We start from the raw sequence: 14,207 nt of genomic DNA on the forward strand, positions 1-14,207 counted from the left end.
ACAATGACATCAGATTGTGGACATTTGTCGTGGATTTCCATAATGATATTACAATTCAGACAACATTCAGTGCAATGTACGGTGGCAAATATCCAATGCAGCTGCAATGTCCTTAACTCTACCGTAATGCACTGATTGGTCTGGGTCGCTTCCTGCACTTTTCATATATTTATTGGAGTGGGCACTGCATGATATGCCACTCATGGATATCCCACTGATCTCAAACGACTATCTGGCTTTCTTCCCAACAGTTGATTCCATCCATAAAAGAGGTTTTTGGGTTAGATCGCACAAATATAAATGTGTCGTTAAACCCACCATCCGACACAGCCAATTAGTAAGGTTTGTCACGTAAACAAAACGTGCCACTTCGTTACTAGCACAGCTTGTTTCGCCAGAAATTACAACTAGCATCATCAGGCGAAAGCTATATTTGTGGCTGTATTATGGCTCTATTATGGATAATATTGGTCGCGAAAACCTACGTGTAAAGTTGATTGCATCCCTACCTAAATAAGTGCATCAATATTGGTGGGAGACATGCAGAGACTCTAAAATAAAATAGTGTTTGCTATATTATTTATCGTTATAATTTTAGTGAGGAATCTCTTAATGGATTCCACTGCATGAAATATTGCAATATTTATCCCATTATTCGTGAGCTATCATAACAGTTGTGGTTCTGTTCTGCATAATACATTCATCATATTTCCATGAGTATTAGGAATACAATTATTTTTTTACTCAATGTTGCTTATTCACCGCAGGATCAGGATCACTCCGCATTTCTTACAGATACAAAAACATTTCTACCACCTGAGAGCACAGGATGCCCATTTCCACACTATCCGGGTCAAACCGGATCGGTGGCAACCCTGGGCGTTCCACTGCCATGGGATTTGGGAATAGAGGGATAATGGTGGTGGTGAATAAGAAGGCCCTGTAATATAATATAATTATTCAGTTTTAAATGTCAAAACTATTAATTGTAATGTAAAAAATCATATCTTCATAATGAATGCATCTTACCTCTACTTGGTATTGTGAAGTTTCTTCTTGGATGTTACTCGAAGTTGAATATGTCTTTCTTTGTTCTGGATTTTTGAAGAAAATGAACAAGTGTTCACAGACAAGTAGAATGAATATTCCATACATTGGGCTATACTACAAGAAAGTAATATATACAGTATTTAACTGGTGCTACAGCGAATTCCGATCCATAATATCTGTTTCCTATTCCTACATCACGCCATCACCCACAATTTGGATACCATCCCATTCCAGTGTCTGGAGGGTATCAGATGTCGTGGCAATATATCAGATAATTTTCTAGAGCTTCGACAGCATCTTGGGCAGAATGATGACATTAATAATAATCATCATAATTTGTTTTTGATCGAGCACACTTTAAGCCAGGCTATCTGAGAATACCTCAGACGCAACGCACGGCTTACATCTCAATTATTCGAGTTGTCCCTGCGTGACACAGGGTGACCCAGTAGGGGGCGATGATTATATTTGCTTGGTGTCATCTCAATTGAGAAATTTGTGGGCAGTTTTCGAATTTGGCAAAATTTGGACCACGACACAACCACATAATGGGCGACTGGTGTTGAATAACAGCAGGATAAATTGTCATAATTCAGCAAAGATAAGTTGTACAACCTCGTGTTGTATAAATGACTAGCGGGAAGCACCCAGCGTTGCCCGAGGGAAAAATACATTTTAAAACTTTTCAAAACTTAAGAACATAACCTTTACAAATGAAAATAAAACTTTGATCATCACCTCATTCTTCATTTCAATAAAACCCAACGCTCGCCAACATTCGAATCTTTAAATCGCGCAAAGGAATCGAGGGTTGTAGATTTCTTTAGAATCGGCCTATTCCCGTTTAATCGATACCACAAACGTTCCACAGGTATCGATTCTCCAGTCATGTATGCGGGTTGACGCCACACACTTCATGGTCACCCCCCCCCCCCCCCCCAAAATACAAAAGTGTATTTTTATACGTTTTACATTATATACAGTATGGGAGCTAGCCACATGGCAAATTAAAAGTTTGTAACCGACCCCCCCCCCCCCCCAGTCGGCCTACGCGGAGGGTTGGGGGGGGGAGCGTGACGTAAAATGTTTTTACAAAAGGCAATTTTTATAATTTTTGCATAGTGTACAGTCTGGAAAGTACCCACATGGAAAATTTCAAGTTTGTTGCATGTCGGGAAGTACGCTAAACATTTTGAACAAACAATCACAAATTTCCCTTGTATATAGAAAGAGATATCACAACTCGCCACCGCACCAAGGGTGGCCCAGTCGGGTTTTTTACAATCGGGTTTAATTGTCTTTTTATATTAAACCCGATCATCTGAGATTTGGAGAAATCCGGTTTTATTGGTTCTAATTGCAGAACCGCACTTCGCCAACTTCTCAACGATGGGCTTCATCCATTCCAAGCGAAGGAACTCACTGGCGGTGCCCACGATTGTGCAGGAGAAGCTCCTCGTGTTCATCACGACCAACCTGCCCGCCGCATTCTACGACTACCCCGTGCCCGACGGCCCCCCACCCCCCCCCCCCCCCCCGAGTACGATAGCAGCACCGACGAGGAAGCAGCCTAAGCCTATCAGAGTTTCGTATTCATTAAACCAGGTTTTAATTCCCCGAAATCGGGTTTAATTGTATTAAAGAAAAAACCCGATGCCTGCCGCTGGAAAAATCGGGTTTTTTCCACCCATGCACCGCACTGGTGGCGAGTTGTTAACTACCTCGCCTGGTCTACAGGGGGACGTGGGTTCGATCGATCCCACCCTGACACATGTATACTGTATTTGGGGTTTGCATGTTCATTCTCCCCATGATCGCGTGGATTTTTCTCCGGTTCCCCCAGTTTCTCCCTCCACGTCTAGAAACACGCGTTTAGAGTGTTTGGCTGCTAAAAACTTCCACATGATAAGCCACGTCATTAAACTATCATTACGTGGGCAGGTCGCTTCTGAAAAAAAGCTCGTGGGCCTCACCTGTTCAACTAAAGAGTTTAGTTTCCTATATTTGTTATTGCATTGACGTCTTGTTGTGTGGTAGACTCACATCCTCACTCATTCACTGCACAGAGGCGTAGCTAGGATATTTTGCGCCCGGGGACGAACTATAAAATTGGCGCCCCCCCCCCCCCCGTTTAATCACATTTTCCTATTACATCGAATAAGGAATACCAATTTTTATTTTAATGAACATTGTATTTAACATTGTATTTAAAGAAGCAAATGTATAGAAATTATATTACATGGCTCACTCAGTCACTGTCGTAGACTGGTTGACATAGTCTACAAAAGATTATTTTTTCTTGATTTCACTGTCGCAAACTAGTCAATCACGTAATCAAAATCTGTTTTTTCCAATGTTTCTCTTTCAACGCTAAGAAGATCAAGATCGCTGAGACGATCTTGTCCCATTGAATCACGAAAATCCGATAAAATAAGTTTCAATTTGCTGAACGACCGCTCACAGCTTGCAATTGAAACTGCTATTAATAAAATTTGCAGTGAAATTCGCAAATTCGGAAATATGTCGTCTCCATAAAACACAATAAAACCAAGAAGATCCAAAGGAGTTTCTGGTAGAACTTCATTCCGGTTACTGAGAAGCATTTTGCAATCTCCAATTTCTGTGAAAAGTTCGTGGCCATTGATGTCGGTGTTATAGAAATTTCCAAAATCTTTGCAATTTCGACGAATTTCATCGACATCTGTGTCGGATATAAGAGTTTTAACGTCCAGCAGAAATCAAAATTTTGTGTTCAGGTCTTTTAGTCGTAAAAACCGTGTTGACATCTGTTGATGTCGATAAAATACGCTCTTCATAACGTGCACAATTTCTTCTTCTGCTGAAAGTCCTGCATCTCTTGCCAGTTCTCCTGGCATCTTCCGACGTCGCCTAATTCTTCTGTCCACATCGATCCCCCAGGCTGTGCATCTTGTTTTGGCGTTTTCTACAGCAACTTGGCTCAAATCATCACGAAGCTTGACAAATTCATGCTCCAAAGATTCAAGATCAGTTGCTGCTTCCTTGAAATTCATAGTAGGATCCTGTAAGCGCTTCTGAACACGATCAATTTTTTCAAGAATGACATTCCAGAAATGTAATAAAACTATGAAGTTAAAATTTTATACGCATGCCTGTAACTGTTCTGCATCACTTCTGGTTTCAGGCATCATAGTAACGTCCTCCGATAATTTGTCTAGCAGCCCTACTAGTTCATCCAGTCCTTCATAGATAGCTTTAACAGTTTCTGATCGTGCACTCCAGCGTGTTTCAGGCCGTCGTAGTTTCCGCCACCAAGTTCTTAATAGGCGCGCGTACCAAAATGTAATAACATGACATGTAAGCTGTGTGTGGCGGGATATATAAACTTTTAGGTTGAGGTGTAGATTTGTGCAGTAGTTTCAGGCTACCGCGCCCGCCGCAATAAGTTATCATGTAACGTTGTAAGCCTCGATTTTGGCGCCCCTTTACCTTGGCGCCCGGGGACATATGTACCCCCCTGCCCCCTCCCCCCTAGCTACGCCTCTGTCACTGCATGAGTGAAATTGTGAGTCCAAGACACAACAAACAAGTCAATGCAGCATTCACGAGTGCATAATTGCCCTCAAAGACGTGTTTCACTGTCCATGCATGACCACCGGTTACTCTCACCCTGTATGTGTCTCCACTGTTTCCCCGTTCGCACTCGTGGAGCTCTTGTGTTGTAATTAGCATTCTTGTCTACAAATAAGTTTACTGGTTTGTTATTTTTGAGTAATTTCCAGCCCAGTGATATGTCTCCGGCCTGTCATGTAAAAAAATGTATATTTAATGAAATGCACGGATCTTTGTCAATCCACTGCTGGAAGAAGACCTCCCCAAGGCATGTCAGTCATGGAATTGCTTGACTTTACCGGGCTCGTCGTCAGTGCAGGTCGCGGTGAGTGCGAGAGAGCACGGGACACAGTCCGATACCACTCGCCACTGACGTTAGCTGTGGCCACGAATCAAACTCAGGTTGCCAGATTCATAGTGTCGTGTCACTGCCCCACTGCTAAACATCCACTATACGGTTTGTACTGCCGTGTATTTCCACGGTCAAATACGAGGATAAACATTGGAAAGTTTTTCTTCACCGGTTTCTCGAATGCATTTCAAGATAATGAATTGCAATGTTTTTATTATACTGTACATTCAAATAGCTTTATAAAATCATTGGTTTACATCCAGAAATTGTATTTTTACGCACAAAACGTGTCATATTCTTTTGTCAATGTCACACAACAATATCAACGTTTTGCTTTCCAAAGAGCGTTGGATGTAAACAATGTAGACATTTCAAGAGTGTTGCTAACAAAAAATAAGTATGGATCTTACCGTAAACAGTCTTGGCGCTTGGTGTTTTTATTCCACCATCCATTGGTTTCCCTTCTCCGGCCGGTAGAGTACACCTACGTTTTTTATTTGTTGCTGCTGTACCGGCTGAAAGTCTCCCGATGCTCTCGACACAAGACGGCTCCCACGTCAGCCGTTTGTGGTCTGTGCAAATAGGTGGCCACACCCATGCCAGAGAGGGGAAGAACGTCGATATAATACTGTGTACAAGCTGGCAAACACAGTCCGTGGTGTCAGTGTCTCGCAACAATCATAGCTCCTATAGACTCTAAATATATTAATGGCTACGCACGGATAATAGTTCTGAGAATAGTTCCTTAACATAATAGGTACTGGCAGTAGTTCATGAAGATAATAGCGACTGAAATTAAAATGCATAAAAAAACAATTACATTTTAAGTTATCAAATATCAATGTATCTGTACATATTTATAAATTGTTCGGTATTGTCATTAACTATAATACAATCTCATGTAATCTGTCCAAAGCCAACTCTGGTAACATAAGTCTCTTAAATACCATTTAGCAACTTAACGTATTGCATTTTCTAACCCTTTCGTTACCTATATGAAAACATTTAATATATACTTGCGTTGATTTAGTAATACTTTTTGATCATTGAAGGATTTGGCCGGCACTCAATTGCTCCTGTTTAATAAGTATTCGGATGCATATTTAAAAACTGCTCATCATAAAAATTTTAATTTCCATTAGGCCCCATGGTGTAAAGCGCAGTCTCCAAATCTTATTAAGCACTCTGTTTCTCTGGCCTCTGTTTATGTGCTATGATTGTACTGTATGTTGAACTTCTTTCAACCGTGCTAATCGGAGGTCCGGGAGGAAAACAACTTAAACACCAAAAGCAGCTCAAAAGAAGTGAGTTTTCAATCTAAATGTAAAAGTCCAGAGCTCCAGTGGTTTCCTAACATCGGAAGAGCGTTCCAGACGGCCGCAGAAGCGCATCTGAAAGCGCGTGACGCAGTGACCATCTTTGTTCGTTGACGAGCCACAAGCTGCTGCGATGATGTTGGAGTTCACGTGATGGACCTTGGCACAAAACATCGCTTATTATATTTCCAGTATTATTCTTATATTGCCACAGAGTTACTGGTGGTCACGTGAAATTTTCTCCAGGTTCCTCTGGGTTTTGCCCTCCAATTTTAGAAGTGTGTCTTCAGATCATTCGGCCACTCCTATAAATTCCCAAATATAATGATATAATCCACTTCGATTAGCTAGCATGTGTGACCAAGTCGCCTCTAAACATAGCTAATAGCTCAGTGGGCTTTAGCTGGTAAATGATCAAGTTTAGTTGATAGGTAGACTGTCTCAACGGATAGCGAATACGCTTATACAGTCTTGATTTTAAGCTTTCGTGATCGAAACGTCGTGATCTATTATTTATTCTAGCCACGTGACTTTACCGAAAGAACCCAAGAGTACGCTCATAATACAAAAGTAGTTCATGGGCAACTTACAGCACAATTCCGAGAAACTTGTTCACGCCAGATGCAGATCTAGAAACTTCCCTATCCCCCCCTATCCCCCCGTTCTTGCTAGACCAGCTTGTAGTCGATGCTGCTCTTCCCATATCCTTGGATGTGACGCAGGGGGACAGGACTCGCATTACAGCAGGTGCGATTACCTTTTGTCACACGTGACGAATGGGCCTCCTTGTGACTCAACTCTGGGTGCGCGAAAAACAATTCAACACAAACGATTGTACACACAGAGGCTGCTCATTGTTTGAACGGAGTTGAAATGCGATCTAAAGCAACCCTTGTGTGCTGGGCATCAGAGAACGTCATGAGGATTGTGCAAACACTGGCATATGGTGCTACATTGTTCTGTTGAAATGTATTCATTGGAGATAACATGTAAAAAAATATTAGGCTAAATACTCATTTGAAATAATCTTAAAAAGTGGAAAGTACTAGGTAAGGATCAATACAATAATTAGCAGATACCTCGCCTGGTATACAGTTCGTGGGTTCGATCATGACGCTGACCCCTGTATATTTGGAGTTTGTGTGTTCTCCCCCGTGATCTCGTGGAATTTTCTCCTGCGGTTTTTTCCCCTCCCCATTTAGAAACATGCAAGTATTTTGCTGCTGTAAATTGCCACGCGATGAGCCACTTCAGTGAGCTGTCATTTGTGGCCAGGTCACTTCTGAAACAGAGCTATATAGCTCAGTGAGCCTTACCTGGTGAACAAAAAATGTGAAAAAAAGTAAAAATTTAAACATTTTAGTAAATTTGTACTCCAATTATACTTGCAAAAAAACGGTTGTTGGGTGGGACGTGCCCATGAGGATTGGTGGGGACTGAATGCCGACGCAGACATTGGAGTGGTGGTGTCTGCGATTCTAGGGACCAGGGGGGAGGCCTTGAGAGCCGATGGTGAGAGATAATGTCAATGGCAGGTCTCGGAGGTCGCGTGTCTGATGCGCAGCAATTGCAGGGGGACTGGCGGAGGGTAGAATGCGTTGGCGGGGTGCGGTGCCTTTTTGCCACAGTGACGTCTCGATCTTGATGTACCTTTGACGTGAAACGACTTTAATGCAAGTGTAGTGACATCGCGGATGTAACTGTATAATGCCGGCCCTAGAGGCGCACGGCGTGCGATGCACTGTCATGGCGGACACCCCATAGGTGGGTGTAGTACCAGCCCAAGGGGGGCTCGGTGAGCGCTGGGATAGCGCTCAGTGGCACCATGCGTGGCGTGTAGTGCTGACTCCTACAGGAGGGAGTGTGAGAGTGTCAGCCATGTGATAAGGTTACCCTGGGCCATGGCACTCTGGTTGACCCTAGAAGTCACGTTCAAGTTCAAGTTAATTTATTAGGTATAGCCCTGTGAGCTATTCGGCTCTTGAATCGGGTGCAACCGCAACAAACAAAAAACAAAAACATGAACAAAAAACATCTTAAAGTGAAAATGTGACTAAGTGCAAACAGAAAATCCAAGAAAAGACAGCAAAATATTGCAGAAAAAAACACCGCACACCAACGCTGTGTGCAAAAATCCCAGTGGGATGAAAGTCAAACAACAAAACAACAACAACAATCACAAGACAACTTAGATTAAGGCCATCAGTCTAACTCTGTACTACAACAAACAAACATGGCTAAACTAATACACTTTTCGAAATCACCAAAATAAAGCCATGAAAGAAATGAAAAAGCAATCATAGGAACTGTGACCCAATTTTCACAATAAATGGCATAAACAACATGTACTACCAAAACCCTGCAGCCATAGCTGGCTGCATGAGTCACTCCCAGAGGCATAGCTAGGATATTTTGCGCCCGGGGACGAACTGTCACTCAGTCACTGTCGTAGACTGGTTGACATAGTCTACAAAAGATTATTTTTTCTTGATTTCACTGTCACAAACTGGTCAATCACGTAATCAAAATCTGTTTTTTCCAATGTTTCTCTTTCAACGCTAAGAAGAGCAAGATCGCTGAGACGATCTTGTCCCATTGAAGTACGCAAATACGACAAAATAAGTTTAAATTTGCTGGACGACTGCTCACAGCTTGCAATTGAAACTGCTATTGTTAATAAAATGTGCAGTGAAATTCGCAAATTCGGAAATATGTCGTCTCTATAAAACACAATAAAACCAAGAAGATCCAAAGGAGTTTCTGGTAGAACTTCATTCCGGTTACTGAGAAGCATTTTGCAATCTCCAATTTCTGTGAAAAGTTCGTGGCCATTGATGTCGGTGTCATAGAAATTTCCAAAATCTTTGCAATGTCAACGAATTGCATCGACATCTGTGTCGGATAGAAGAGTTTTGACGTCCAGCAGAAATCCAAATTTTGTGTTCAAGTAGTCGTAAAAACCGTGTTGACATCTGTTGAAGTCGATAAAATACGCTCTTCATAACGTGCACAATTTCTTCTTCTGCTGAAAGTCCTGCATCTCTTGCCATTTCTCCTGGCATCTTCCGACGTCGCCTAATTATTCTGTCCACATCGATCCCCAGGCTGTGCATCTTGTTTTGACGTTTTCTACAGCAACTTGGCTCAAATCATCACGAAGCTTGACAAATTCATGCTCCAAAGATTCAAGATCAGTTGCTGCTTCCTTGAAATTAATAGTAGGATCCTGTATGCGCTTCTGAACACGATCATTTTTTTCAAGAATGACATTCCAGAAATGTAATAAAACTATGAAGTTAAAATTTAATACGCATGCCTGTAACTGTTCTGCATCACTTCTGGTTTCAGGCGTCATAGTTACGTCCTCCGATAATTTGTCTAGCAGCCCTACTAGTTCATCCAGTCCTTCATAGATAGCTTTAACAGTTTCTGATCGTGCACTCCAGCGTGTTTCAGGCCGCCATAGTTTCCGCCACCAAAAAACAGGCCAGTGACTAAGGCTGATACACTGCGCCTGTCTGTTGTTTGGGACGTTCTTCCATGTAAGTTCTTAATAGGCGCGCGTACCAAAATGTAATAACATGACATGTAGGCTGTGTGTGGCGGGATATATAAACTTTTAGGTTCAGGTGTAGATTTGTGCAGTAGTTTCAGGCTACCGCGCCCGCCGCAATAAGTTATAATGTGACGTTGTAAGCCTCATTTTGGCGCCCCTTTACCTTGGCGCCCGGGGACATATGTACCCCCCTGCCCCCCCTAGCTACGCCTCTGGTCACTCCACAACAGCAGGAGCATCAATCGGAGAATTATAATTTTCCAATGCACCTTTAAGATCAGCACACTAAATCAAAACACAGGTCATACTTTGTAGCGATCATCCGGAGCGAAACATTTTATTTTAGGCCACTGAATAGCACTGGCAGCTAGGGATGTACAACTCCTCTAGAGCAGTTTTGAGTTACGATCTCATAGGTAGTGACTCAAGTTTCAATTTATTGGCAACAGCATTCCAGACCCTGGGGGCATCAATAGCAAAGGCCCTTCCTCCAGTATATGTACGGCAATAGGGAATATGAAGCTGGTAAATGAGTGTAGACCTTAGGTCAAATTTGTTCTTTGAAAGGGAGAGGAGATCCAGCAGGTAATCTGCGGATTTTTTTGCAAGTAAATCATGAATAAATAAGATCTGGTGCACAAGCCGTCGAACATTCAGAGATGTTAAGTTTGACCCAACGTAGAGATCACAGTGGTGAGTCCTATATGGGCAGTTCAATGCAAATCTTAAGGCCGAGTGATACATTGAGTCAAGCTTTTTCAGTACAGTACTTGGGGCTGATTTATACACAATGTCACAGTAATCAAGTAGAGGCAGTATGGTAGCTTTTATCAATTCCAAACGGAACATAGGGGGGAAGCAGTGCTTGTGTCGATATAGAAAACCAATTTTAATTTTTGTCTTTTTCCCAATATAATCAATGTGCTCTTCAAAATTCAGTTTTGAATCCAGGATGACCCCAAGATACTTATAGATCTTGACTTGCTCTATTTGATCATTATTTAAGGAATGTAATTGGGGGAAAATAACTTCCCGCTTTAGTCCTGGTGAGAAGCATAGCACCTTGGTTTTGGCAGGATTTAGGACTAGTTTAAGAGCAACTAGCTGATGTTGTAGTTTGTTGAAATCACTCTGGAGCTTAGCAATCACGTCATCCGGAGAGTGGCCAGCAGTAATCAGTACCGTGTCATCTGCAAAAAGATTTACCTTGGAATAATCCAGTTCAGTGCCCAAGTCATTTACATAAAGAGAGAACAAGAGGGGGCCAAGAATGGAACCCTGTGGAACCCCTTTTGTTATCTTAACACTGTTTGACCTCCAACCATCTGTGAATACAGTTTGGGTGCGAGAAAAGAGGTAATTTTTTACTATTTTACTGCGTTTTCGGAAAAACCGAGGCAACTTATTTTACTAAGCAGGATGTTGTGGTCTACTGTATCAAAAGCTTTGGACAAGTCAAGAAAAAGACAGGCGCAGTACTGCTTATTAGCAAGGCTACTGTAAATGTGATTCAGAGAGTCTAATGCAGCAGATGTGGTGCTGTATTTTTTTCGGAACCCAGATTGTTTTAGATCTAATAGATTGTTGGCGGACAGGAAACTGCTAATTTGGTAGTTCAATAATTTTTCAAAAATTTTTATCAACGGGGACAAAATTGAGATAGGTCGGTAGTTATTTGGATCATCTTTAGGGCCCCCTTTGTGAAGCGGACGAACATAGGAATGTTTCCATTCTAGAGGAACTGATGCTTCTTTGATGGACAGGTTGAAAATATGGGCTATAGGTTTGTATATTAGGTGATCAACAGTTAGTAGAGCAAAGACGGGAATACTATCTGCTCCGGTAGAGGAGGACCCTTTGAGGTAGGACAGTTGTTTCAGAACATTACTTTCGTGGATTGGCTGAAAACTAAAATCGCTTAATGTTTGGATAGGGGTGTAGGAATTTGCATGAGCAGGGGTGACTCCCAATACATTATCAAATAGGGTACCAGCTTCAGAAAAATGAAGGTTAAAATTGTCAACAATTTTTTGGGGATCTGAAAAATATTCCCCATTTCGGTTAAGCTGAACGGGCATATTATCTGCTTTGGATGCCTTTTCGATACATTTGATTGTTTTCCAGAAAATCCTGGCATTTCCATGAGATTCAAGGAGAGTGGAAGAGAAGTAGTAATTTTTTGCATGCCGTATTTTTTTGATGCATCTATTTCTTAAAATCCTGTCTTCTAGCCAGTCCTTGACCAAATTACTTTTCTGAGCACATGCCCAAGCCTTGTCCCTAGTTTTCATGAGCTTTGTAATCATAGGATCAAACCATGGTGGACGGTTGCCTTTAGTTTTAAATTTAACCAACGGAGCATGTTTGTTAAGAATTTGGAGAAACGTGTACCTGAAAGTCTCCCAAGCCGTAGTCAGGTTTGGAATATCACAAACCTTGTCAATATCCGAGTGAAGCACATCATTAGTAAATGCCTGAGTGCTGAAATGTCTCATGGAGTGCTTCTCAACCAATTTAGGGGAGGTTTTGGGTCTGGCTGATGATCTCACCCCAAAAATGAAGGAGTGATCACTAAGGTTATTACCCAGACCAGTCAGTGCGAAATTGTGAGGGGCATTTGTCAATAGGACGTCAAGCAGAGATGACTATCCCGGATTTTTTAGGTTGGGTCTTGTGGGGACATTTATTAATTGAAACAGGTTAAATTCATCTGCAAAATTTGTGGCCACGGCCGGCGAGTTTAGCCAAATCCAATTTAGATCACCCATTAAAACTATTTCACCTTTAGGGAGGCCCCCAAGAAGCTCTCTCAGTGCAGATGCAGCTTCAACATCCTTCCCACTAGGCGGTCTATAGCAGCACACTACCAATGTGTTGATTATTAGGGAGAGTTATTCTGAGAGCCAGACTTTCAAAGCAACATTTTTTAAACAAGGAGTGAGCTGGTGAACATGCAATAGTATTACGAACATAGATGGCAATTCCACCTCCTTTAGATCCTCGGTCAAGCCGAAAAAGGTTGTAGTTGTCAATCGTAATCTGCAAGTCATTGACGGCAGGAGTGAGAAATGTTTCTGTTAGGCAAAACATGTCTGGGTCAAGATTTGCTACTTCTAGTTTTAGTTGACTTAATTTAATCATAAGCCCTCTGATGTTGACATGTAGAACACCAACACCTTTTCTGCCAGAAAAATCTACATAATTATATGAGTTCTTTACATTTGGGCCAGGATGAAGCTCAATACCACCCAGAAATAAGAAAAGTAGAATTCATAGTTTACACAGGTATTTTCTGTGAAAGGATGAAGAGCGACGAACCTTGGACGAATAGCAGCAGCTCGCAGATGGTGTTATTTTTAAGAGCAGAATGAAGTTTGCAAGGAGTGCTGGTGAAGTAATGGGACAAAGATGGGGTTTAAAAGGATACAATGATGGAGTGTAGAAGTGTCTATAAGTTGTTTCATTAGCAGGTGTAGTGGCAAATTTAGCAATAAGTATTGACGCGAAGTAACGCGGGTGCCGTTTGTAGAGTTGAGTGTGGCACTAGATATGGCCGGGAGGGACAGTAGTAAGATACACAGCAGGAGAATTGACATCTTTAAAACACTAAATTTAAACCTTCTTGGTTCTTTCGGTAAAGTCACGTAGAAGGGAAGTAATAAAATAATAAAAATAAAACATAATAAAATAATTCTCACGACGTTTCGGCCACAACGCAAGCAGCCGTCCTCAGGTGAAAACCAGGTCTGTTGGGGAGACAGCATCTGAATGAAACAGCACACGAGCTTGGAGCATATATAAGCTGGGTTGGGAAGGGGGGGAAAGGTGCTTCGACAAAATAATTTGCATATCAAGAGGAATTTAGCATATTTATGGGAAATGCAGGAATGTGATTAGTACCACATATGCCCGTGCATAATGCAGGATTAGCAGCATCAAAGGGAGGGGATATGGGAAATGCAGGTATGTGAATAGTACTAATTATGCCCGTGCAATTATGCAGGATTAGGAGCATCAAAGGGAGGGGTAGCATTAATAAAGGGAAGGAGTGTTAATAGTATGTAGCTGCAGTAACTAAAACCAACACGTAAACAACTAAAGTATAAACTACATAGTATCATCAGTATACTAACTATACTCTACAATAAGCTGAGTTACTATCATTAATACATTACAATTCTACGTCGTAAAAATTATATAATATGCTTCCATCTAAACTTTATTCTCTTACATCACACGAGTCTACACCGTACTATATACTGCCATAGACAAACCCAACATTAAATTATATACTGTATTGCTATGAACCACCTTATACATTTTAATATAACACTATGTATTA

At 41.6% G+C, this 14,207-nt stretch overlaps 1 protein-coding gene across 3 annotated transcripts in view; it reads right to left on the reverse strand.

Moving 5' to 3' along the window:
• The window catches only part of LOC133350372 (epidermal growth factor receptor kinase substrate 8-like), a 38,857-nt gene extending 31,658 nt beyond the window's left edge, over positions 1-7,199 (reverse strand). For 2 of the 3 annotated variants that reach the window (XM_061564684.1, XM_061564686.1), the window contains exons 1-3: positions 7,067-7,199; positions 5,404-5,565; positions 1,030-1,094 (exon numbers count right to left, since the gene is read on the reverse strand). In XM_061564684.1, the coding sequence (XP_061420668.1) occupies positions 1,030-1,094; positions 5,404-5,446 (108 nt within the window). In that variant the 5' untranslated portion in view covers positions 5,447-5,565; positions 7,067-7,199. Of the gene's footprint in view, positions 1-1,029; positions 1,095-5,403; positions 5,566-6,899; positions 6,934-7,066 lie in introns of those variants that run through there. The other variant, XM_061564685.1, reaches the window with a different exon arrangement.
• Positions 7,200-14,207: the final 7,008 nt, after the last annotated feature.

This window comes from Lethenteron reissneri, chromosome 33 (genome assembly GCF_015708825.2).
Source record: "Lethenteron reissneri isolate LAM-NWPU_2019-01 chromosome 33, ASM1570882v1, whole genome shotgun sequence".
NCBI classification, from domain to species: domain Eukaryota; kingdom Metazoa; phylum Chordata; class Hyperoartia; order Petromyzontiformes; family Petromyzontidae; genus Lethenteron; species Lethenteron reissneri.